The sequence below is a fragment of the Apis mellifera genome, linkage group LG8 (assembly GCF_003254395.2).
Source record: "Apis mellifera strain DH4 linkage group LG8, Amel_HAv3.1, whole genome shotgun sequence".
NCBI classification, from domain to species: domain Eukaryota; kingdom Metazoa; phylum Arthropoda; class Insecta; order Hymenoptera; family Apidae; genus Apis; species Apis mellifera.
In genome coordinates, this window is record NC_037645.1 from 12327064 (window position 1) to 12354430 (window position 27367).

A 27367-nucleotide genomic window follows, 5' to 3' on the forward strand; every position below is an offset into this window, starting at 1 on the left:
TTACTATATCTACAATTATATTTTTATATAAACAATAGAAATTTCTATAATATTTAAGGAAATATTGAATTTGAAATAACATATAGAAATTAATTTTAATTAAAAAAAAAAAAAAAAAGGATAGAAAAACAATTTTTATACAAAATAAAAATATTTTTAAAGTTTTAAGAAATTGAAAAGTATTATTTTAAATAAAATTATTTCATTAAGAATTAATAAAAAATCCTAAAAATTCTTCAAAGAATCAGAAGACATATAAACAACAGGAAAAGTAGTAAAAGGATCTGATTTTCCTAATGGTTGGTAACCATTGACTAAACTTTCCCTTAATTCCCATTTACGTCTCTCCCTTTCTGTTTTTTGTCTTCTTATTGCTTTGCCTAACATACAGGCAAACATTATTCCCGTTAACTGAAAATAAATAATTAAATTTACTTAAATATATATTAATGTATTTTTCTTTTAAAAATAATATTGAATTTTAAATAATATTTTTTTCCTTTATCAAATATTAATTATCAATATTTTTATAATTATAAAAAAAATAATAAAAAAAATACGATAAATACGAACCTGAATAAGAGCAATAGCTATAGCTCCAGTACCGATATAAAGTGCACTCCTATGAATAATGATTGAAAGATTTTTTATACATCCAGTCGTATAAAATTCAGAACATAGAATTTCTTTATCGCCGTAAATGCATGTATTATTTTCTGATGGAATATCTGATTGACAAGATGAAGGAAATTTTTGTTCTTTCATAATTTCTTCCCAATCTTTATATCCATTGTAACCGCAACAATAAAGCTATTAAATAATATATTTTATGAGATAGCATATTAATAAGTGTTATATATAGTATATATTTAAACATATCATTTAAAAATATTAAGTAATTCTACTAAATGTTAAAATGGTTAAAAAAATCTTTTCTAAAAATGTTTTTTTAAAAATTCGTAGTTTAACATTGTATCAAAACGTAAAACAATAAATTTACTTTCTGTTTAAATAAAATGCAAATAATATTTGTTTAATATATATGTAAATGTAAATTTATGTGTACGTAAATGTATATGTATTATAATCCATAAAATTTAATAAAATTTATTACTTTCGATTGTAGAAAATCAATAGCTTCCGTAGCTTCTACATTCTTCCCATATTGATGCATAGTAATGTTAATTTTCTCGGCAAGAAGATCCTTTATTCCATCTTGAAGAACATAAGCTGCAATTGCAGCTGCTAATTCTAACACGAGAACTACTGAAAGGGATACTGCAAACTAGAAATATAATAAATTTTGATTATTTGCCAAACTACATATATATATATATATATATATATATATATATATATATATATATAAGTGACATTAAAATTAACGATTTATGTAAAGAAGAAATATATTATATAGTATTAATTTATTTAATACTAATCTATGTATATGTACATAAATATAAAAAAGATAATTAAATATATTTACCACAAGAACCATGCAAGTACTTTCTCTAAGAGCGCCACAACATCCTAGAAAAGCTATTATAAAAACTAATATTCCAACAACAATTAAGAGAGTTGCTGGAGAAAAATAGCTGGGATCCAGAAAATGAGAGAAATCTTCATAAACAGCATAAATTGTTGTTCCAACAGATATTATCATTACTCCCGTTAACTGTAAATAAATAATAAATTATAGATAATAATTTTATGAGAAAATTTAGAAATCATATATAAAAAATTTTAATTATTTTTCTTTTTAAATATTCATCTTAAAAAAATGTTTATAGATAAAGAATTTGTATTTGCAAACTGTATAAGTAAAATAAATTATATATAATAAATTATACAATATTAATAAATTATACATAAATTTATGAATGTATTAATATTAATATTCTATATATATGTATATAATTGAATTTATATTTTTCAGAAATAAATTTTTTTATTTTTTTAATTAATAAAAAAATTAATATAGTAATTTATATTTATTGATATTATTATAATGTTTTTAACAATAATATTATTTTTTATGCTTAAACTTTTGAATTTTGAATATCATTTAAACGAATATATCCAATCAAACGATAGAGAAGACTCTTATCAAGAGAATGAGCGTTTGAAGATATGATGTAACTTATTCAGTGTACATTTATATTTGCATCAATTACAGTTTATTATAGTCAGATTTGTATTTTAAGTAATATACATATTTTTTTTATTAATGTAAAATTAAAATAAATAATTTTTTAATATTTAAAGAAATCGTATATGAAAATTTACATATAATGAAACATATAAAAATAAAATATTGAAATTATTATTTTTAAGAATTTGAAAAAAAAGTTTAAAGAAATTACATGAAAAGTATTTTTCTTCTACTTTTCTATACTCTTGATGGTATAGAAATTTTATAAATTCTTTTTTTTTCAATGATGTTCGATTTTGTAATTAATCATAAAATAAAGGCTACATGAAATAACGAAGAATTATAGAAAAATTAATATGTTAAAAAAATATTAGAATAAATAAATATTAGTTTATTTTATTTTAATAATTTGTATAATAGAATTTATAAAAAGCAAATTTTTATTTTGTTCACTTAAATTCAACATCAATTTTATTATTTTGAAAATAGGCGGGAAATTTTAAGAGGTACCAAAAAATAGAGTTAATATGTTGGATTTTATAAAATTTTATAGAATAAAAAGGTTTAAACTATTATATCAATTTATGATTGATATTATTTTAAATTGAATCGAATTTAAGTTTAACTTTTTATATATAAGCTTTTTAAAATTATAAGATTAAAATTTTTACTCCATAGAAGTTATATTTAAAGAATAATTCATTTCCTCAACGTAATCGATTTTTCAATTTCTCTTGAATAGGGTTATCGAACTTATATCACTTAAAAAAGTATTTCTTTTTCCTGAATATAAAAATCTATTTTAGATAATAATAAAACATAGGAAGTCTCTTATCATTATCAACGAGATTGTCTATCTGAAATGATAAGACAATCTACTCACGTTCGCAAAATAAATGTTTTCAATTTTAATATCGATTGCAAAACAAAAAAAAAAAATAAGAATTTTTATTTTTACTTTTCAAGAATTAAATGTTCCAATTCCTTGTAAATCAATTTTCATATACTTTACGCGACAAAAATTTAATTTCGATTCTCGTATATTGTTTCAACTTTTTTCTCGGTCGATAAAAAAGAAGTAAAAATAACTCTAATTCGAATTACGTTTATATACTAGCTACGTGTAACATTTTAAGATTTTAATTTTTTTCCAACTTATTGATCGACTGGAATGTAATGATGAAAATGGGGAGGAAAAAGAAAGAAGGGGGATGACATGGATAGTTCGCGACGTTGTAAAACTTGTGCATTAGAGTAATAATTCATCGGGGTCAACTTCGCTCAGTCGATATCGATCCCTTTCGTTCGAACGATAGGGTAGAACTTTGATCCACGCTCGTAGGGTTGACCTAACTTGTTGAATCTCAGGGCCGAGTTATACGGTTATTCTTGTTTTCCTTTTCTACTTGGACACCACACGTTGTTACAATCCTAGCCAACCTCGACACCATTTACCATCGTCCTCGTTTTTCCCTCGCGATTCGATTAATATTCGCCTACTTATTAATTCCTCTGTTTAATTTCTTATTACTCGCATTATTATTATTCATAATACAATTTTTTAAATTCTCGACGATATTGTTCTCTCAATTTACTTTTATATAAATATCACTTATCTATAACTAACTAATTTGTTTACTAATCGATTATTCGTAAATATTTTGGTTTACTTTGACGTTTCATATATATTTCAATAAATTCGATCAATTGTACAACGTTTAAAACTGTCTCATAGATACAGATCCGTTAAAGTCTGCCGTACTTTGAAATCTCTATTGTATTATGCATGTATCGTATTACATACACACACACACATATACACACATGTATATATATCTATCTCTCTCGATAGAAAAGTTGACATGAAATAATTAATATTTCAATATTGATCAAATCATAAATTATTGATATTACATATACGTTCAATAGAAAATTTGAAGTTATAACGCGAATGAAATTAATTACCGTTAATACGAGAAAATATTTAAAACACAAAAGGTGAACGATCGAGTTTCGTTTATTGAATAAACGAGATAAATATTAAACACGATACACGCATAATTCGCATAATTGGGCGAATACGTATTTGTTTAATAGTAAATAATGGAAAAATCAGCCTCGTATGTATAAAACGCGACATAAATGATCTTCGAAGGACAGATGAAAAGTAGATGAAAGAATGTGGTTACAGACCACAAAGAGGGAGTTAACCGCGCAAAGCAGGTACTTGATGCAACGTAGGCCGACGTCGAGGTGTGTGGCAGCCATTTTGATGTTTGAGAATCCTCTTTCACGCAGGTGCACTACGGAACTGAACGTGGAAACATCTAAACTCGATTCGATGTATCGTATTATCTACTGATAAAGCGGTATACGTACCAACGACACACGTAGCGCTGTTTGCTTACGTGTTTTTACAAGCATCTTTGTTTTTTTCTTTTTTTTTCCTTCTCTCTTTCTTCTACTTCTCTTCTACTCAAATATTTTTCTCCGTTCCTGTCTCTTCTTTTGTATGCAAAAAAACTCCTATTGTAATAGCTATACAACGATCGAGAAAAATTATTATTAAATTGTTCGAATTGAGGATTAATTCTAATACGATTTCAAATATGTCATGATATGATACAATTACAAATGATAATGAGTAATCGCTATTTTCACTTATTAAATAGAATTTTTAATATTTTTCAAATAATAATATCATGTTTGTAAAATCGTTTGTATAAAAATTTGGTAATATAAATATAATAATATATATAATATATATTGATTATATTGATAACTGTTATATTCAGATACAGATTAGATTATCAGAAACTTAATTGTATTTTATCGTATTTAAAGAAAAAATAAATATAAGTAAGTAAAAGTTGAATGAAGTTGCATTGCTTGTTTATATAAAAAAAACTTTTTAAAGAATGTTAAAATATTTTTTTATATCTTAAAAAATGATATTTTAAAATAAAATGTATTTTCTCAAAGATAAAAGAAAAAAAAATATAGACATTTTATGAATAAATACATTACATAAATCTATCTCATATTTAAGAATATAAATCTCTCTTCTTCGTAAATTTTACGAACTTTTAAGGAGGGAAGAAAAAAAGTTTTTCGTATATACATATAAATACGTATGAATTTAATGATGAGAAATAAGAAGGGATTAATCCATTTAGAACGAAAATTTATTTAATTTAAAAATAAATAATACAGATATCGATCGCATACAATGATCTACATCATATGATATTTAGCGTAAAAAGATTGTGAAATGGTCGACACTGGCACATCGACCGGTCACTACGCCCATGCGTGAAAACACAGAATATGACTCATGCGTACTATGTATCGTGTGGGTAATTCAGCACATGTTCATTATTCATACGCTGAAAACTATTACGACCTGTGGCAGATTCTATTTCAAATCGAGGAAAGAATTTTTTTTTCCTTGCTTAAAAATAGACCCATTTAATTCCAGTTTTCTTTTAATCAAAATTATAAACGAATTTATGGTAAGATGGTAATGTAATATAGTATTAATTAAAGTGATAATTATTTCGTTCATACAATGAGAAAAATTAAATGGATAAATGGATAATAATGAATTGGAAATTATTTCCAATTTATTAAAAGGAAAATGAGAGGTACATGTAATAATAAAAATAACCGAAATAATTGATTTGATTGTTTATTCTTGTACCATGTTACATAAATATAATATTTTAATTTTATTTGACTTATATACTTTAAAAATGAATAGATATCATTCACGAGAAATAAGATTAAAATGGAAAAATATATTAATCACTGACTTTAATTCAAAACTGATTACTAAGTAACTTTCAGGCAATTATTTTTCCGCGCTGTAATCGTGCAATCGGGATTTCCTTAACAAAACGATGTTTATAATAGCGATTTATAAAATTGTTAATTTATGAAATCGTGAAATGAAAAGTCATATTAAGAATACGATTATTGTTCGATAAAATACGATAAAAATCACTAGTATAAAACTATTTTAATAATTTTAAAGCGCATAATCCAATTACATTTTATATCTCATGCAATATAATTTTAAGATAAAACAAAAGATATAATTAAATTGTTACTAAAATATACTTTATATATTATTATTATTATATCATTTTTTTTTCATTAAATATATCATTCAACTTCTAAACGTATAAATAAATATTGTTATATATGAAAGAAAAAAGAAAGAGAATAATAATAATAATAATAATAATATAAAAAAATTTGGTTTTTTAATAAACATGAAAAATTGTCTTATATTTCTTTATTTCATTTAAATTTTATTGAATACATAATATTTTTCTTTTTTATTCAAATATAAATTATTTTATTTTATTGGAAGTATTATATATATATATAGAGAGAGTATATATATAATTGAAAGATATTTTAAAATCTGGATATTTTTTTTATTTTTAATAATATTGGAAAATATTTAAGATATAATTTAAATAATTCCAAAATAAGAATATAATCTAAACAAAATTCAATTAATATTTTTTCATATTCATTCTATTTATAAAAAAACATCTTTTTTCCATTGTACAATAAATAATGATTTATTATTTCATAAGAGCTTAAATATTTATAATCAAAAACTATTATTATTAAAAAAAAAATAATCATGATAACAATATAATATCACTATGAACATTTATTATTATAAACAATAAATGTTTAGCCTGAATGAAAACCAAAATGTAAATTACTATTCTATGAATGTTCTATGAATTTTTCAGAACAAGATCAATTTTACAATAAGATCAAAAAAGGAAAGTACGTACCGTTCCCATTCGTATCATTCCATAAGACTTCTTATTAAATGCATACCATACATTGATCCATCCTTATTTATTAAATTTATTAAGTTTATTTTTTACGATGTCCAAAATTTAATAAATTTAATTATAACACTTATCATAATGAATGTATGAAATAAATTATTCGAAATCATTATATCTTAAATATTTTCCACTTAAAACAAAAAAAGAATTTATTATTTATATATACATTGTAACATAATATTTATTAATTTTATTTAATTGTTTTTTGATTTTATAGTTTTGAAAATAAAATATATCACCATTATAATAAAAATTTTTTAAAATGAAATCATAATTATAATAACATTTTTGTTTACAATTAACTTTTAATTTAAAATATCATATGTAAAGATTTTCAAAAGATTCTTGAGAAATGTTATACAGTTTCGTAACTATTTCTAATCGATCGCGCTAAGAAAACTGAAAACCAGATTCCTATTGCCTGAAATCAATAACAATTTGATTGTAATAACTAAAAATAATAGATTTTTTTCATATATGAATATATTTTTACTAAGTTTATATTGCAAAAGTTATATAATTCTTATTTCTTTATGTTATTATTATAATCTATATTTAATTTCTAATTATTTTTTATGTTTTATTTTTAATTTATACGGTATATTAATTACCTGAACGAAAGCAATTCCGATGGCAACGCCACCAAGTTGCAGAGCGTGAGAGTTAACAAAAGAAACAAATTCAGAATAACAACCTTGAGAATGCAATGTTGGAGATCCAAGAGTACAATTTACCGATCCTACAGCCCCCATTTCAATGTTACAACATGAGAGGGGAAGTGCAGATATAGTATTCATCCAATCGCTTGCGTTTTTTGTTCCACAACAATTAAACTAGAATAAATAACATTTAACAAATGATAATTTAATTTTATATCAATTTTATATATCTATAATCTCATTTTAATTTCTACATATTTAAAATATTAAATTTACCAAATTTATTTATTATTATTTGAATTCAGAAATAATTGATTATAATAATTATAAATATAATATAAATAATAATAAATGAATGAATAAAAATCTTATCAAAAATAAAAGAGAGAGAAAAATATTTTACATCTTGCTGAAGTTTATCCCAAACATAAGTTATTTCTTTATTATCAGTATACATCTTCATTGTATCTTTCATTTTATTTTGAATAATCGACGATGCTCTAGCTCTCAAAACATATCCTGATATACCACCCGAGAGTTCCAAAATAAAAACGATGATCAACAACGATGTAAACTAGAATTAAGAAATTAAGTTGAAAATTATACAAATATTTATACTTTATAACATAAACATAATATTATTTCACTATAATATAAGTGAAAAATCTGATTTGTAATTATAAAATATTTTATTAATCAACTTTGTATAATAAAATAAATGAAGAAAAAAACATTGATAATATATTAATTATGTAAAATAACATTATATATTGAAATAAAAGTTATAATAGTTCTTATTTGATTCTGATTATAATGAAATTATTCATTGTAATCTTATCCATGATATAATTATTAATTATATTTTGAAATTGTAAGAATAGAAATTTTATAAGGTAATATAAATAATATTATCAAATATTTTTATATTATTAATAACTATAAATTACCGTAATTATCATGCAATAATTCTCGCGTACAGCACCACAACATCCGAAAAAGGCAATAAAAAAAATAATTGCACCGATTGCAATCAATAAAGAAGGAACTGATAAAAATTTATTATCCAAGAAATGTTGATAATTATGATAAACTCCATGAATTACAATTCCAATGGATAATAAAATTATACCGGTGATCTGAAAATTAAACAATATTTTGTATATAATATTTTTTTGTCTCGAATTAATTATAATACAATTTAAATTTGAAAAAAAATATAATAATAATATAGTAATAATATTTTATAAAATTAGTAATTTTTTCTAACATACTTTAATCCTTAGTAAATTCTCAGTTTCTTTTTATCATTATTTATCAAAAATATAACAGATATATGAGAATAATATAATCGATAAAGTAATCAAAATTAGATATTTATTATAACTTAGAAAATAAAATAATGTCTAATTAAATTCCATTTAATTATTTTCATAAAAATATAGTTATTCGCAATCTAGTTATTAATCTAGTTATTTATTTATTGCATGTGATTGTTAACAATTCGATTTAAGCGTTTATCGAATCAATTATTTAAATCTGTTTACATTGTAAATTGAATCAATAGAAAATCAGATTAAAAGTTCTATTATATCCAATTATACTCACCGAGAAGAGAAACAAGGCTAATATGAAGCCATGATTTAGAAAAATGAGAACGACTTTTATAAATTACAGATATTTACAAATTCTTTTCAATTATGTACATATATTAAATATTTTTATGTATTATATTATGATTTTTTTACATTGAAATTAATATATACATGATAATTATTTTGTCTAAATAAATAATTATTATATTAAAAATAGTTACATAAAATATTAATGACTATAAATTATTTTATAAAGTTATATTACAAAAGCAAATAAACGTTAGATTAATTTTTTTCAGTTCAAATACAACTAATTAATGTCAATTTTTTAATGTATAAATTTCATTTTTTTTATTATTGAAAGAAATTGATCGGAAAAAACTATATACAAAATATAAAATTAAAATATTTACTTTTTCAATATATATACAATTCTTATTCTTATACAATAAACCTTGACATTAAATGCTGCGGTGTCCGAGCGGTTAAGGAGATGGACTTGAAATCCATTGGGTTCTACCCGCGCAGGTTCGAATCCTGTCCGCAGCGGAATATTTTTTTTATTTTCATAAGAAAGTAATTTTTAATCGAACAAACTTAGGAAAGTTTTCATATTATTTTAAAGTAATTTTATCATAACATATTTAAATTTTATAAATAATTTATTATAATCAACGAAATATATTGAAAACTTAATTAATAGCATTTTATTATTATTAAAGTTTATAATTTTATTCAAATTTTTATCATTTAAAACAAAAAATTTTAATAAATATTTAATGTTTTTATTTAATAAGAAAAAAAAATTTAAATATTCAAATATATTTTTACTTTTAGATATTGATATTGTTAGATATGTTATAATATATTATTAAATCATAAATTATAATAAAATTATTGAAAATAACAAAATATTACAATATATTTATTATATATATATTTATATTTACATATTTATAGATATATTTTATCCATTTCCAATTTTTTTTATAAAAATATAAAATATAATTTATAATAAAAGAGCTAAAAATATTTTGTTAATTTTTATATATACATATTATAATTTTTATTTTGTTATAATATACTTATTATGAAGAAATCAATCTATATATAGCTAAAAATAAAAGTTAAATTTAAGATAAATAAATCGTGAATGATACGCAATATCATTAAACGGATCACTATGACAAATATTCATAAACTATTAATTTTATAATAAACTATTAGTTTTACATTTTTAAATAATAATTTAAATAATAATTATATTATAATTTAGATTATTTCACTATGATATTGATTGGTAGTTTTTATAAAATACTATATCGATATTTATATCGATATTTAGGTTATACTTAGGTTAGTATGAAATTAATGTGTTTTGCGTTATTAACCACAATAATTTATAAAAAGAATAATGTAACAATATATCGGATTATTATGTTAGTAATATTTTTATGATGTAATAAATAAAAAGTAAATAAAATCATATAAAATTGTCTAATTATAACTTTTTGAAATGCTGCACTTTTATTATGATTCATAATCAAATTAAAAGAATATTTCATTATTTATCTAATATACGAAATGATTTATTATCTTTAAATTTTTCAAAAAATCAAATATGAAAATTAACACTAATAAATTTATTATGAGAGTATTCAAAATAACTAAAAGTTATTAATGAAGAAAATAAAAATTACTCACAACGAAGAATAGATTGAAGATGAACATCAGATATTTGACACATCGTGAACCAAGAGATAATTTCATAGCATTGACCATTTTTTCTTAGAATTATTATTCTTTATTAATTATAGTGATAACAATTTTTTCTTTTCTTATTTTATCAAGATTAAAAAAAGGCGCACAAACTTACTAACAACATTGCAACAATGATTCACTACTTTTAGACAGTATCGCGTGGCTGCGTGTTCAAGCGCATGCGCAATTGTAATACTCTCAACCAAGGTTACGAAACTTCAAAGGTTACCAACCGCAAATTCTTTTTATAAATCTATATATTTTTTTTATATAACTATTATATTAATACCTATTATTTATTATGATTAAAATATCTCATAAATAAAATTATTGTTACTTAAGTTAGCATTCACAAAAACTGATTCAATAAATAAAAACTTTATATTTATATGTATTCATACATTTCATATGTTTCTTATTCAATTATATATTTTGAATTCAAATTTTATTATTAATTTAAAATATTAATATTCATTCATTATTAATAACGCAACATTTAAATTCTCAGTTTATTAATTAAAGATTCAGAATAATAAGAAATTGATGCAGTAAATCAAAATTATAATAATCAATACAATAATCAATATTATTTCAATTTCAATATTATTTCAATATTATTTCAATTTGTTAAAATCATATATAACATCAAATTAGAATAATTAACAATTATAAGTTGCAACTTATTTATTTAATTTTTTTCAAAATAGAATAATAATATAAAAAATCCATGTTAAGAGATTTTTAAAAATAGATTACTAGTTACATATGTATATAAAAATGAATAAAAATGTTGAAAATATTACATATATATATATATTATATATATATTAAAAAATTGTTAAAATCAGTATAATATAAAATATAAAAATATAATATAATAATTTTATATTTATTTATTATTCATTCATTCGAAGATCAAATAATATAAAAAAAAACTTTTATGATGTTTAAAGACATCTAGGAATATCCTAAAAAAGTATTAAATATATTTTCTGATCGATTTATATTAAAATCAAAAATCAAAATATTATAATTTAAAAATTTATAAAATTATTTATATTATTAAATATTTGGAAAATTTTAATAAGACACCTTTCTTACAAAATATTAATAATTAATAAAATATTATATTTATTTCAGAAAATGTTATTTATAATATACATGTTATTATGATATTATCTAGGATATATATATAATTAATATAAAATATATATGATAATATTAAATATTATTTAATATAAATATTATTATAATATTTATATATATTAAAAAATTTTATTTATATATGTATATTTATATATACATTTTAAATATTACTTATTATATACTTATATATGTGTATATAAATGTACATATGATGAAAATTATTAATTGATATGTTATCTTATTATTAGATTATCAAATATTTTATTCTATTCTATAAAAATTTTTAAAAATTATTATATAAATATTATATTTATCTTTCGAACAAAAATTTTTATAAGCTTATACAAATACGATATTTTTATTATTAATCTTATTATTAATCTTATAATATTTTGATTTTTATTATTAATCTTGAAATGAAATTATTTTTTTTCTGGTTATAATCTACAATATATGTTTATATATTATATACATATATTTTATATATATATATTTCTTTTGAAAAATATTCTTATAATAAAAACAAGTATTACAAAAAAAAATTTTTTTCATTAAAAATTTTATACAGATTATACAGATTATCACGAAAAAAAGAATATATATATATATGCTATATATGTACATATATATGAGAAAGAGAATAAGATGGAAGAGAGAAAAGACAAAAACAGAGAAAGAATACAGTTATCAATTCAGGTATTATGAATAATATAGAAAAAATAGATCAATTTTTGCTTATTGTTGTACATTGATAAGATATAAGTAAATGAAGTTCCATCGCATATAGAATATCTCATATTTCAAATAAATATTATTAATATTACTTAATTCTCTAAAAAAATATAAATTGAACGAAAAATAAAATAAAAGAACAATGAGATTCAATCATAGAAATTTATTACTTATAAAATTATATCAATTAATAATTTATTTATTAAGGAAATAATTTTATTTATAAATAAAAAATAGCATTTTATGTACATATATTAAACATACATACTTATATAATAAAATAATTCATTTCTTTCATTGTTTGCATATTATTGCGCAATATATTATTCGTATTATATTATATTATCAAACTATATATATATATATATATAAAGCTAGGATGTTTACAGAATGTGATTTATATCTTGAATTTATAAAGCATATTTTTTAAGTCATTAAAAATTTCAAATTTGATATTATTCCGTAATAATAATATTACATATGAATATTTCATACTTATATAATTCAATATGATCGATTAAAATTGAAATTAAATGTAATTCAATATTTAATTTGTACATATTTAATATTTTATTTATCTTAAAATACTATATATTATATTTTACATAATGATGCTACATATTTATAATGTAATTTTAATTAATACAAATGTTATATGTCTTAGTATTTAGTTATATAATTGTTTTAAAAATGCTAAAGAGATAAAATTAGAAATTCATAGGGCTCTATGAAAAATATAGTCGGTTCTGAGAAAATTACCGGGAAGGTGCGCACGCATCCAAGTCAGCCAGGGTAAACTAATGAAAATATGATTATTCCTTGCTGAACTGTCGAACTGTTTAAATTGTGTAGGAATCAATTTAATTCTATAAAGGATACACACAATTTTATTGTCTTTCTATATTAATATATACCATTTTTATACTTGAATTTGTTTTTCTCGAACAGTAAACAATAAAAAATGGTGTCCGGTGGAATGGCTTGCATCAAATACCTGACGTTTCTTTTCAACCTAATATTCGCAGTAAGTACTCCATGTTTTTCTCGCGACTTATATTTTCTTCCATAAGCTTTAATTATATTTGATGTTCTTTTCTTGATGTTAATTCTAATGTTGTTATTATAATTTTAAATAAATTAAAAAGAAATAAAATAACGATTTTAATTTAATTTGAAATTTGTTATAATGATAATAGAGAATAACAAATAATGTAAAATGATTATAATAGATAATATACAGTACATACAATAATTGTCGTTCAACGAAAACTACTTTTGGTTTATTTTTACATTTATTATTTACATTTAATTCCAGAAATATGTTGATTATACATTTGATTTATGCAAATTATAAAAATTATTATTTGATTTTATTAAATTTAAATCTTTAATTTAACAACAGTTTCAATATTGATATAAATACGATATATATTTATCTTAAAACAATAAAATAAAAAATAATTTAAAATGTCAAAATACAATTAATTTTTCATTCAAATTTGTATTTTTTAAGTATATGAAATATATTTTATTATTTGTTTTAATTCAGTTGTCAAAACATTAAATATTTTTGTATATAATTTCAATATATGCAAAAAATATATAAATATATTTTCAAATATTTGTTATTTTTTTTAATATTAGTAAAATTTTTTATTATGAATGTTTTAGTTTTTTTTTTTAATATTGTTTTATTATAATTATAATAATAATTAATAATTATAATATTATTTTATTATTATATCAGTGAAAATAATTGTCAAATTGTTTTGATTACAGATAACTGGAATTATATTTATTGCTGTTGGTACTGTGATTCTAGTAGTTTACAGTGGCTATAATAATTTTATGGATAGCTGGTTCTTTGCAGCACCAATATTGATAATTATAGTAGGTGTTATTGTATTTATTGTATCATTCTTTGGTTGTTGTGGTGCAGTCAAAGAAAATCATTGTATGATAATAACGGTAATGATCATTTATTATTTATGTAATAATTTTTTTTATATCAGAATGTTTTTTAATTACTTAATTATAATAAATATAAATTTTCAAACAAAATTAAATTCATTTTGATTTAAAGGAATTGTTAATTTTAATAATAAAAAAAATAATATAATATAATATATAATATAAATTTTTTTAATTTAGTTTTCTGTATTACTACTCTTAATCTTTGCACTTGAACTTGGTGCTGGGATTGCTGGATATATGATGCGTGGAGATGTACATGCAATGGTAGAAAATCGATTAAATATTACTATGGAAGAATATACAACCAATGATGATATTCATAGGTCTTGGGATATTATGCAACATGATGTAAGTATATATAGTTAAATTTATTTATTAATGAAATATAGAAAAAAAAAGATATATTGAAATATAATAATCTCATAGATATATTAAAATATAATAATCTAATTCAAAAATAATTATATATCTTATATATAATATTGTTATGAATAATTTACATTATTTGTATTTTCATAAAATTAATTAATTTTTAATAATTTTTCACATATTTTTAATAATAATGCAATTAATACTACTAATATAAAATATTTATTAATATTAAAAAATAAGTATATTAATTTAAAATATTTACAAAAAAAATGTTATTTATATATAATAAATTATTATTTTAATTAAAAATTCATTATAATAAATTCGAAATATTTATGGATTTAGTTTTAATAAATATATATTTAAAATAAATTATTAAATTCTAGTTACAATGTTGTGGAATAATTGGTGCAACAGACTGGGCTCATGTTGGATTCTCAGACAATATTGTACCAAATTCTTGCTGTAAAGAAGTACCAGAAGGAAATAAATGTGATTCAAATTCAATTCATATACATTCGAATGGTTGTATGAACAATCTTCAATCTGCTATTGAACATAATGCTTTGATTTTGGGTGGAGTAGGCATCGGTATTGCTGTTATTCAGGTAATTTTTGTTTATTCTGATTTGAAATATTTTCAAATATTATATAATTTTAAATATATATTACATACATAAAATAATTAAATATTTTTATTAAATTAAGATACTAAAGAAATAATCTTTTAAAAATATTTATTAAAAATATAACATATTCATGAAATAATTAAAATATAATGCTTTTTATTTTATATTATATACAATAATTTATATGTAATTTAATATTTTTCATATTTCTTATTTATTATTATTATATAAATTTTGATAAATGAAAATAATATTAATTTGAATGTTTAAATAATATGATGAATTTTTTTTATTTCAGTTAATTGGTGTAATCTTTGCATGTTGTCTGGCACGTTCAATTCGCCGTGAATATGAAACTGTGTAAGCAGACAGATATCTCCAATTTTAATGCCTAAAAATTGCACCCAAACTTCAGAATATGCTATCTTTCTTTCACTCTTATGTATTCTTATATATATGTGTATATATGTATATTTTCATATACACACACATACACACACCCATATATATATATATATATATATATATATATATATATGTGTATATATATATATATATATTCTTTCTGTTCTTCTTTATGTAACAGAGTATTGCACAAAGCACATTATATATATTTTTTATTATGCTGCACAAAATAATATATAAAAAGTTGCTTTTATGCAAAATAATTAATGCTTTATTAGCATTAAATGTTTTATATTTAGTATATATGTAAATAACCATTTATTATTTTGTTATTATAATTATTTAATATTGTTATTATTACTATAATTATTATTATGATCATTATTATTATTATTAATACTAATAATGGTGGTAGTAAAAGTAGAATTACAATTTCTTTTTTACATACAAATGAATTCATTTTTAAAACAAAATTTGGTATCAATGCAACAAATATTTTTGTGCAGTATCATACATTTTATGACTGTTTCTTTAAGACTGATCATTTTTATTCTATATTAATTAAGAAAAATATTTTGTACTTTCTTTATAAATTGCACATGCAGATTCAATTAAAAACCAAAAATAATATATTTATGTTAAGATTTCAATGTTAAATACATAAATATTAACATGTTTGTCATAATATTTTTATTTATAGTCTTTACTTTTATTCATAATTGTGAAACATAATTATGAATAATAGTATATATTACTTTAATTTCTATTTGACTTTAAATATAATTTTGTGCGTAATTATTAAAAATATTATTTAATGTCAAATAGTTTTTGTTTTTTTTATCATAATTTTTTTGCAATTCTGAAAAATAATTTAATACCATAACTTCATCAATTTTTGTATGGTATTTTTTATTATATTTTATGAATTATAAATATAATTTTTCTAAAATACCAAACAAAATATAAAACAAAGATGAAATATAAAAACAATATAACTTTTAATTGAAAAGTTATATTCGAATAAAAAATTAAAAGGCATTATGGTTAAATTATCAAATAAAATAAAATTAATATTTATAATATATTTATAATTATAATGACCATTTAATTTATATGAATTTTTTTTTATCTACTTTTTTTAATTTGATATTTATACCATCATGTCTTTTAATCATTTAAATCATTACATTTAAAAATAATATATGAATTATTATCATAAAAAAATAATTTAAGAAAATTTCTATTTATGTAAAAAAATAAAAAAGCGTTCTATTGTTTATATACAAAGTTTACATAATGTTAATGCAATAAATTAAGATTACAACCAGTAAATAAAATTATATGATTACACAGTTGTATGTTTAAAAAATTTTGAAAATAGTTCCATTTTAAATATGGAATAATTCATCTTCTATACTAATACGAGTTCAATATTATCAATAAACAGCTGTGTTTTATTAATACTAAATGTATATTTCTTTAAAAATTAAAAACTACGCTTTCCTTTACATGGATGTCAAATTAAACTATTAAAAATTCAACTATTAAAAAAAATATACAATACAAATAATATAATTTTACGTGAAAAATATTAAATATTTTTTTTCTTCTCTTTTAAACATCTTTCATTATATGTAATATTTTTTTACTTTTAAACTGAAATAATTATGTAATGACATATGTGAGTTTGAAATATAATTCAATTTTCTCATTTTGTAGTTATTAATATAAATATTAATTTGTAATTCATATAAATATAAATAAATATATTATATTTTTATATCTTTAAAAAAATTTCTTTTATCTTAAAGAATTTTTCAGTTATTTTAGAATTAGAAATCAGAATTTTTTCAATAAATCCTTTTTTTGGAAAGCGTAGATATATATTTTCGTTTTGCTACATAAGGTATTCAACATAATTTATTAAAAGCTGCGTATTATTACAGAAGACTTAATTAATTTCTACTTCCAGCGAGACTGCAGCGCACTGATTCAACACCGAATAGGAGGCATTATAACTAAATATTATTCGTCGTGCATTCATTAAGAAAATAATTCTAGAGTCGTCGCAAGACCATTTATTTAGAATATGACTGTAGATTAATCGATATTTATCTGCAGTCTAGATTAAGAAAAAAGAAAATTATTGGAAAATATAATTCTATGTACTGCCATTATCTGCCAAATGATTGAAACCAAATATCTTTTTCTTAAACTATTGTTTCTGAAATTAAAACTTATGGCATAAAAACATGAAAAAGACTTAAAAAGATTACTATATATTTGACTTGATGTTTGTTATAATCCAAAATTGCAACATTTCTCAAAACTTGAAAACAAAATCTTTCAAATTTTAATTATAAATCTGAAATTGATTTCAATTATTATTATAAAACATATATTTTTGCATATATACACAGAGCTGGATAAATATTTTGTTTCTAATTTTATTAATTTAGTTAATTTAAAATAATAAGTTTCTTAGATAAAAAAATAAGTATTATTTATATAAATATATTTATATATTGATTAATTTAGTTAATTAAAAAAAGTAATTATGCTTTTAAGAATTAAATGATAATTATAAAATTATATAGATAGATAAAAAAGAAATGAAATATATACAAACTAAAAACAAATTAAATTAAAAAAAATAGTTTTAATTTTTTTACATCTAAAATTATCTTTATTTTTAAGATATTAATAATAATTTTATTCAGCTCTCAAATTAATTTAAAGATTTTTTACTATAAAATAAAATTTATTTTTATTAATAAATTTTAAAAAGATAAAAATTTTTCATTCAATTACATTTATCTTCACAATCATATAAAAATTAATTTTAATAATTATACTTGTATAATTATATACGTGTATAATTTGCATAATTTCAGTATTAATCAAAAAAAAAATATTTTTAACATATTATATTTTTCAAATAAATAATATTAAACAAGAAACATAAATTTATAAAATTTAATAATATTAATTAATTTTGTCGTAAATTATTGCATTACAATTTTATAAGTAATTATATATTGGGACCAAAGTTTTAATTTCTACATTAAAAAAATTAAAGGAATTCAATATATAATCTAATACGAATGCTAAACAAATTTGCGACGATAAATGATTTTTATTATTCATGTAGAACAGCTTCCAGAAATATCACAAAATTTATGAAATAAAATTGCAAATTTATGGCATTGCGTCGATTTAACGAATTCTATTATAATTATTGCAATTGTAATTGTAATTGTTTTCTTCGTTTGAAATCTCGCATATTTTGATAAATAGAAAGAAATAAAATCTAAAATATAAAAAATAATTATTTAACCGAATTGAAAATAATTTAAATTATTTATTATTTTATTATGATATATGTATAATAATTAATATTAATATTAATAATAATATATTAATATTTAATTTTTTTGACAGTATAAATTATTATTTTTATAATTGTATATTTTATTTTATATCTTATTTATTTATAAATTTTTTAATTGATATAATTATTTAATCAAGTGATCTAAATTTAGGTTACTCGTAACTAGTAATAACTAATCAAATCATTTGTTAAAAAAAAATTATAAATTTGTCTTATAAATGAAAGTAAAAAAATTTATTTTTTTCACGTTATGTTCATATAAATTATAATTAATCATCAAGACAATCATGATTCGAAAAGAATATATTAAAAAATAAGCGAGGTTTCAATAAATTTAAAATAATGAAAAACCACAAGCGGAGAAAAATTTTTCTCAATAGATAATATTAAAGCATTGAAGTGTGCCTAATTTTTTGCAATATATAAATCTTAATTTAATTGCGAATTATTTTAGTTAAAAGTTTAAATTTGTTCCTATAATAATTCAATATTTGACAATTATTTGCAATATTTTATTTTTACCTTAACTATTTATTTAGTAATAGTTCTTATTTTTTGACATATTATTGACATTTTAAACAAATTAAATATTATACAAATCATTTAAATATTTTTATGGTTTTTAATGTATCTTTTTTAAAAATTTTTGATTTTTATAATTTCTATTTCTCCCTTGAATGAATATAATAAGACTTTAATCTGTAATGTTAAGTTGTATAAATGTGTAGGTTTTAAAATATTCATGTTAAATTAATTTCAATATATAAGCAATGTATAATTTCAATAATACAAGTATTTGATTTTTAATTATATTAAATTTTACACAATAATAATATATTAAATGTTATAATATTAAGATCTTATCTGATAAGAAATATTCTCATTTAATGATAATATTTGATCTATCAATTTCATAGAAAATTGTAATTCATAATTTATATGTAATGAAAACGTAACATTTAAATGTTACTTTAAATAATTGGCTGATAGAAAGAAAAGACTGATAATAATATAATAAAAAAAAAATGAAATCAGTATTAAATGAGAAATAAATAATTGTTTTTCGTGGCATTTAATCGCTTACAATATTTTTCTACTTGTAATTTAATTCATTAATTAATATATTATTAATATTCTTTTTAAGAGTTGATCACTTTAGCACATCTTGTTCATATAGCTTTTATCTATATAAATAAAATATATATTAAATAAGCATTATATTTGTATTCTCAATTTTAACCATTATTTCCATTTAATATAATTTATAATCATTAAAATAAAATTATATTTATCATAAACATATACTAATTAATTATATTTTATATTTTCAAAAAAATCTTATTTATATTTTATTTTTTTTCAAAGAAAAAATACTATTTTAAAAGGAAATTTAAAAAATAAAAAGAGATTAATAACAATTCTATACGACCAAATTTACTTTTTTTTTTATTTTGTTTTATATTCACTTATAAGATTAGTAGACTAACATTCAATAATCATATAGGATGCTCTCTTATAGCGTCTTACAACTATTTGTTGAAAAAAAAAAAAAATAAAAATAAAAAAATGAAATTCGCAGGGAAAATGGAGCAGGAATCCATTTAAACGATCTTTTATGTCATAATTTTTTTTAAACTATTGATTTAATCAACTAACACTCTTAAATTTCATTATTATATTTTTATTATAAAAGTTAGAAAGTTATTTAAATGTAAAATATTTTGAAAATTATTAAAATCTTTTCTCTTCTTTGACTGATTGAAAGAATCGTTTAAACAATTTCCTTTACATTATTTTTATGATAAAACACGTTTCATTAAAAATGTTTTTACTTTTTTAAACATTTAATTACAAAAGAACAAATTTCTACGTACGACCTATATACAATTTCAGGGGTCCAAAAGATCATCTATAGATCATTTTATTAAGAACCTCACAGAATATATTTACAAGAATCTCAATGACAGTAATTTCAATCAAATAAAGAAAATACCTTTGCGCGACATAAACTGTACAATAATTAATGATTGAAGTTAATTAAGACAATGAGTGCTCAGTTTCTATAAACTCTTAATTTTTTCGAGTTTTTACTATTATTAATTTCATTTGTGAGACACTAATAACTGAAAGATTTTTATGCTAATTTATTTGTTAGCAAAATAATAATAATTAATTGATACAAAATATGTTTAAATTTATGTAATTCATTTGTTTTCTATTTTCTCATATAAAAGAAATTTTACAAAGATATTTTTTCTTTTTAAATTATTTGTTAATATAATTGACAAAAATTTGAAAACTATTTTTTGTCATTAACATAGAGAAAATTACTTTTATTTACAGTTATAGCAATTTAAGTATGGGCCCGATTAAAACATAATTTTGAAAGAAACATCTTAAATTTATTTTTACTAAACTAAATTTATAACAGATTGATCAAAATTAATTTTATTTTATATGAACATTATTTTTATCAAATAAATATAATGTAATAAATTAAAATTTATAATAGTCTTGAAAAAATATGTTTCTTTTTCTTATTTTAATAAAATACATTTAAATCATACTTAATTTCAATGAGTTAATCTTACATAATAAGATTTTGTAAGTTATATTTTGCGTAAAATTGATATAAAAAAAAATCTAAAATTTTAAAGGGACCCTTAGATATTTCTACCAGCCTAATTTCATACAAGTCAGATTATTCGTATTGTTCATAATGTTGCCTAACCTATCAATATTATTATTCGGTATTTTTAATGGACATACCAATTTAAATACTATCTCATCGCAAATTTTTAAAACGAGCAAATGAACAGAAGAAACGAAAAAAAAGAAAACATAGAGAAGCCTTTACTTTCATCTTTTCACCCTTAAGCTAAATATTTACGAAAATTTGAAGAAGTAAATATTCATTATTATAAAAATAATTAATATTACACAAATTCAAAATTTCAGTCCGTTGTTCTTTGAAAAATAAATCATTTCTATCTTTGGAAGACATCATTGAATAATTTTTAAGAAAAATCTGGGCAGTTTGAAAAAAGGATATATCATTAATCATCTATTAATAAAATTTATAATTTATAATAAAAAATTATTTTTTCTTGGATTTAATATATTATACTAATAGCAATTATCAATATTAATATCAAATATATTACTTTATAACAATTCATTTCTTAAAAGAATATATAATTCTATTGTAAAAATTTATTAAATTGATATAAATATTTTATGTAAATTAAAAAAGTAATATCTTGTCATTTTTTTTCCAAAAATTTTTTACAAGATATATATCTATAATAGAAAAAATTAGTTTGAGATTAATATTGAGATTATTTTTATTGTATTCATAAGAATACATTCTGGAAGATATTTAAGAGCTGTAGGGTGAAAACGAAAGTAGTAAGGTAGCTCATGCACGCACATTCATTCATCTTAGGCACATTTACATACTTGATATAAAAGCACATCACAATGATCGTATCGACGATCTTAAAGAGTCTTTCTTTATAGCAATCCTTCGATAGATACACATATACATACGATAATTTTTCGAAGGTGCAAAAAATTTAAATTATGATTATTCGAATGATCATTTGTTATTATATTTCATAACATAGTTCAACTATAAAAACTGAAAGATTATAAAGAAATTTTTAGATATTTCTTCGAATAAACAAAGTTTTAACTTTTGTTAACATTACTTACTTCTCATTAATTTTATTATAGTATATAATATTGATTCAAAAAAGCGATTATAAATAATGAAGAAAAATATATATGTATCTGTACATAATTTAGCAATTAAAATATATATGTATGTAAAAGCATAAAGGAAATCGATCAAATAATTGATACTATAAATTGATTAGAAAAAAAATGCAAATAATTTTAATTATAATGTAAAGAAATATTACTATATTAAACAAATATAAACTTATAAATAATATTCGATTAATTGAAGAAATTTGATTAATTTATCAAAAATAACTGATCAGTCCGAATAATCAAAATTTTAATGTAGTTAAACAGTTTTCCTTAAGTTCGTTTTGAAGGAACAAGGAAGTTAACTTTTTTCAAAAAGTTATTCATGTGGCATAACGCTTAGTCCAAAGCCGTGCTATACGATCGTGCTCTTCTCTATTTTGTAGATACTGTGTTGCTATACTTCCTACTAAAGGATCCGCTAAAATATGTAACAGTTAATTTATTAATTTTCCTATATTACATAATATATTTATTGAACATAAATATATATATATATATATGTATATTTAATATATATGATGTATAGATTTTACCTGGATTACAGTCTGTTAAGAGAGAACAAATGGATAATAGAACCTTTGAGATAGTTAATGCAGGAGACCAATTATCTTTTAATATGTCTAAACAAATTACACCCTGACTGTTGATATTACAATGATAGATTCGTGTCCGGAATGTAACCTAAAAACATTGTATTAGTGTTTAATTATATATTAATAATTTCATAATATGTTTTTTCAGAACTTTAAAGTAACTTGTTAAATAAGTTATTTGTAAAAAAAAAAATATATTAAAAAATTATTGTTATTATTAATAACAGATTTTTTTATTCTATTATGGAATATAATTTATGAAAAAAATAAATAAATAGAAATTAAATGAAAATTTTATTTAAAATAAAAATATGTTTTATATGTGTCATTCTATATATATTTGCATTATCTTTTGCATTTTCGCATTGTCTTTATAAATTAAATGTAATATCCATTATTGAAATACAAAATATTTTAAATATAAATTATTACTTTTTTTTATTTTAAAACTATTTCTATTTATTTAATTTTAATGAATTATAATTTAAAGTTATATTATTATATATTAATAAATAAACAATTATTAAAATTTAATTAATTAATTTTATATAATGATGATGATGACTATAATAATATTTATATATTAATTTTTTTTAATAATGAAAAAAGAATAAAAAATAGTAAATAATTTAATTTGCAAAATTTGTTGAATAATTCATAATTAATCATATTATAGACATACCTTTGGAGGTTTAAAAGGATATTCTGGAGAAAAATGTATATCTAAAAAAAATACTCCTCCTTCATAAACTGAACCAGGAGGTCCAAGTATTGTTGATACCCATTCATATAAATTGTCTCCCTTAGGTCCTGCACTATAAGATAAATACTAAAGTTATATAGATTATTCAATAATTTTAAATGTAAAAAATCAGATTTTAATTTTAATACAAATTATTTTAAAATAATAAAAATATTAGAATAAAAATTAAAAAAAAAATCAAACCTGCAATTTGGTGGTGGGTCTAATGTGATTTCTGCCAATTCTTTTTGTATCCTGCGACAAGAAGATTAGTTTAAGCTCTTGTTAAGTCTCCATGGCAGAGTCTTTTTAATTTTGGATGATGGATGTGCTACCTTTTGGCGGATGTTCCTAAAGCTTTTGACATCTTTGGATTAGGCTTCGCTTCTTTGCTCTCTGGCTTATTGTCTGCCAGTGATGAACCACGCCCCCGGCCAGTTCCACTGGAACCTGCGCCTGATGACATGGCTCTAAAATAATTTATTTTTATTATAAATAATATAACATATTTTTTTCAAAAAGTAGACTAATACTTGACAAAAACCTTTTTAATAAAATATTTATCATTATTTTTATTAAAAATAAATAATAAATAAGTAAAAAATTATGAATTAAATAATTAAACAAACCTTGTGTTCTTAACTATGAATATTGCGAATCTCTTCAGTCAATATACGTAAAAGAGAAATACTTTTAGTATTAACGATAGTCTATCTTCACCAAAAATTAAGGAATGAATAATTTTTACCTAAAATTTGAATAAAATATAAGAAAATTATATATAAGAAAATATTTTAGTACAATTTATTTTTATAATATAAAAATACACATTAATTAATAAACATATAATAGATTATGCTAAGGTTAACTAAAAATATATTGAATTGATAAATATAAATTTATATTAAAATTCAAATAGAAATTATAAAAAATATAAATTATAAACATATTTATAATTATGAATAAAATTAAAGAGTTTTTGAAATATATAAAATTAAATAATAATATCATAATATATAAAATTATAATATATAAAATTAATTAATAATATTATAATATGAATATATTTATATACATTTACATATTTATTTTTGAATTTTTATTGAAAAAATGAAAATTGAATTATATAAATCAAAATAATTATTACTTAAAATCAAAATGAAATAAATTCAATATACAAACTAAATATAGTTTATATATTTCTGAAATACTATACATAAACAAACATTAAATGAATAATTAAGCAATTTTAATAAAAAAAAATTAAATAAAATGATTTTAATTTAAATTATATTTTAAAAATAAAATATAAAAAAATAATTAATTAAATTTTAGTAATATTAATAAAATATGTAGACATATTTCTTAAATAAAAATCTGAAAAATAATTGTCATATATACAAATCTATATAAATATAAAAACTTTTATAGAATAAGTAAAAATATATTTATTAACTTGTACTCATAACTAATTTAATTTGTAAGATTTTTGAAATATATATTCGCATATGAATAAAAGGATTTAATAATTAGACAACAAAAGATCGTACAGTAATTATTAATAATTTCTATTTAAAAAAGAGAATCATAGAACCATTCACGATTCAAAGGAAGAGGTGTGTTACCTCGTTGGTAGAAAAGGTAGCCTTTCGATCGTTTCAGAATAAACTTTAGGACCAAAGACCGAAACCTAGGTAAATCCCAAGTAAACCGGCCAAATTCCTTGTAAAACGTACTGCTGGAAGCGAACGTGCTCCTCAGGTGCTGCTGTGTAGGCTGATGGGCTTCATTGTCGCTCTCATGTCCCAAAGTCACGATCGCGGCGTCCCTTTTCCCTCGGCGAGCGCCGAAACGTGCGCATCTCTGCGTCGCCGGATGTTGACTCTGTCGCCGCCGCGGCGGACATCGGTAGCCGACGCTCGTAGATGGATGCACTGTAGCTATGATTACTATTTAGAAATATATACGTACATGTATATATATATATGTAATACCAATTATTACCAATAAATTCCCTAATATTCATTTTCGCTTTTCTTTATTAGGTTAAGTTACATTAGTTATATTAGTTTATAAAATTAAGATTTTTGCTAAATAATATATTTAACATGTATTATTTATATAATTGATAAAAAAATAAAAAAATACAAAAAGTTAAAATATTATTATTTAAGAATATTTGTATAAATAATTTAATTTATATATAATAAATATATATAAATAATTTTTGAATTTATTCGTATTTAAAAGTTAGAAATATACAAATTTTCTTACAATTATTTCTTTATCATTATTTTATAATTAAAAAAAAAATATTAATAATTTAATTCAATTAATTATTCAATATATTAATTAAATTACAAGAATTTTATTTGTAATTTTATTTCTTTTTTCTTTATAATGATTTATATTTAAAACAATGAACAATCGATATATCGACATCCAACATAAAATCGAAATATTTATATGGATTATATATATTTATATATATATAACGAAATTATTTTTTCCTTATTTTTTAATTTTAATTCTAATAATATTATTTTATTATAATAAATAAAATTATAG

General features: G+C 19.7%; 3 protein-coding genes and 1 non-coding gene across 7 annotated transcripts; 2 read left to right on the plus strand and 2 right to left on the minus strand.

Annotated features, from left to right (window-relative positions):
* Positions 1–151: 151 nt before the first annotated feature.
* On the minus strand, positions 152–11230 carry LOC412694. The gene is made up of 8 exons (XM_026442250.1): positions 10985–11230; positions 8636–8824; positions 8092–8262; positions 7641–7862; positions 1487–1675; positions 1115–1285; positions 574–810; positions 152–411 (listed from the first exon to the last, which is right to left on the minus strand). Exons 1-8 carry the CDS (start codon positions 11060–11062, stop codon positions 226–228), a joined length of 1443 nt encoding a protein of 480 aa, XP_026298035.1. The 5' UTR covers positions 11063–11230; the 3' UTR covers positions 152–225.
* TRNAS-UGA lies at positions 9748–9829 on the plus strand. The gene has a single exon. It is a non-coding gene; the product is annotated as a tRNA-Ser (tRNA).
* Positions 11231–13687: 2457 nt separating the features above from the next.
* LOC552721 (CD63 antigen) lies at positions 13688–18718 on the plus strand. Of its 2 annotated transcripts, XM_016913735.2 has the most exons (7): positions 13688–13767; positions 13868–13943; positions 14699–14887; positions 15071–15241; positions 15652–15873; positions 16193–16254; positions 18272–18718. In XM_016913735.2, the coding sequence occupies exons 2-7, from the start codon at positions 13881–13883 to the stop codon at positions 18288–18290; spliced, it is 726 nt and encodes a 241-aa protein (XP_016769224.1). In that variant the 5' UTR covers positions 13688–13767; positions 13868–13880; the 3' UTR covers positions 18291–18718. The 2 variants fall into 2 exon arrangements, with proteins under 2 accessions (XP_016769224.1, XP_625099.2); XM_625096.5 differs by having other exon boundaries at positions 13699–13943.
* Positions 18719–23016: 4298 nt separating this feature from the next.
* On the minus strand, positions 23017–26840 carry LOC412125 (ubiquitin-conjugating enzyme E2-24 kDa). Of its 3 annotated transcripts, XM_006569784.3 has the most exons (8): positions 26804–26840; positions 26425–26739; positions 25429–25441; positions 25135–25269; positions 25004–25054; positions 24740–24872; positions 23998–24145; positions 23017–23882 (listed from the first exon to the last, which is right to left on the minus strand). In XM_006569784.3, the coding sequence occupies exons 1-8, from the start codon at positions 26823–26825 to the stop codon at positions 23785–23787; spliced, it is 915 nt and encodes a 304-aa protein (XP_006569847.1). In that variant the 5' UTR covers positions 26826–26840; the 3' UTR covers positions 23017–23784. The 3 variants fall into 3 exon arrangements, with proteins under 3 accessions (XP_006569847.1, XP_016769282.1, XP_026298106.1); XM_016913793.2 differs by lacking the exon at positions 26804–26840 and having other exon boundaries at positions 25429–25547; positions 26425–26688; XM_026442321.1 differs by lacking the exons at positions 25429–25441; positions 26804–26840 and having other exon boundaries at positions 26425–26560.
* Positions 26841–27367: the final 527 nt, after the last annotated feature.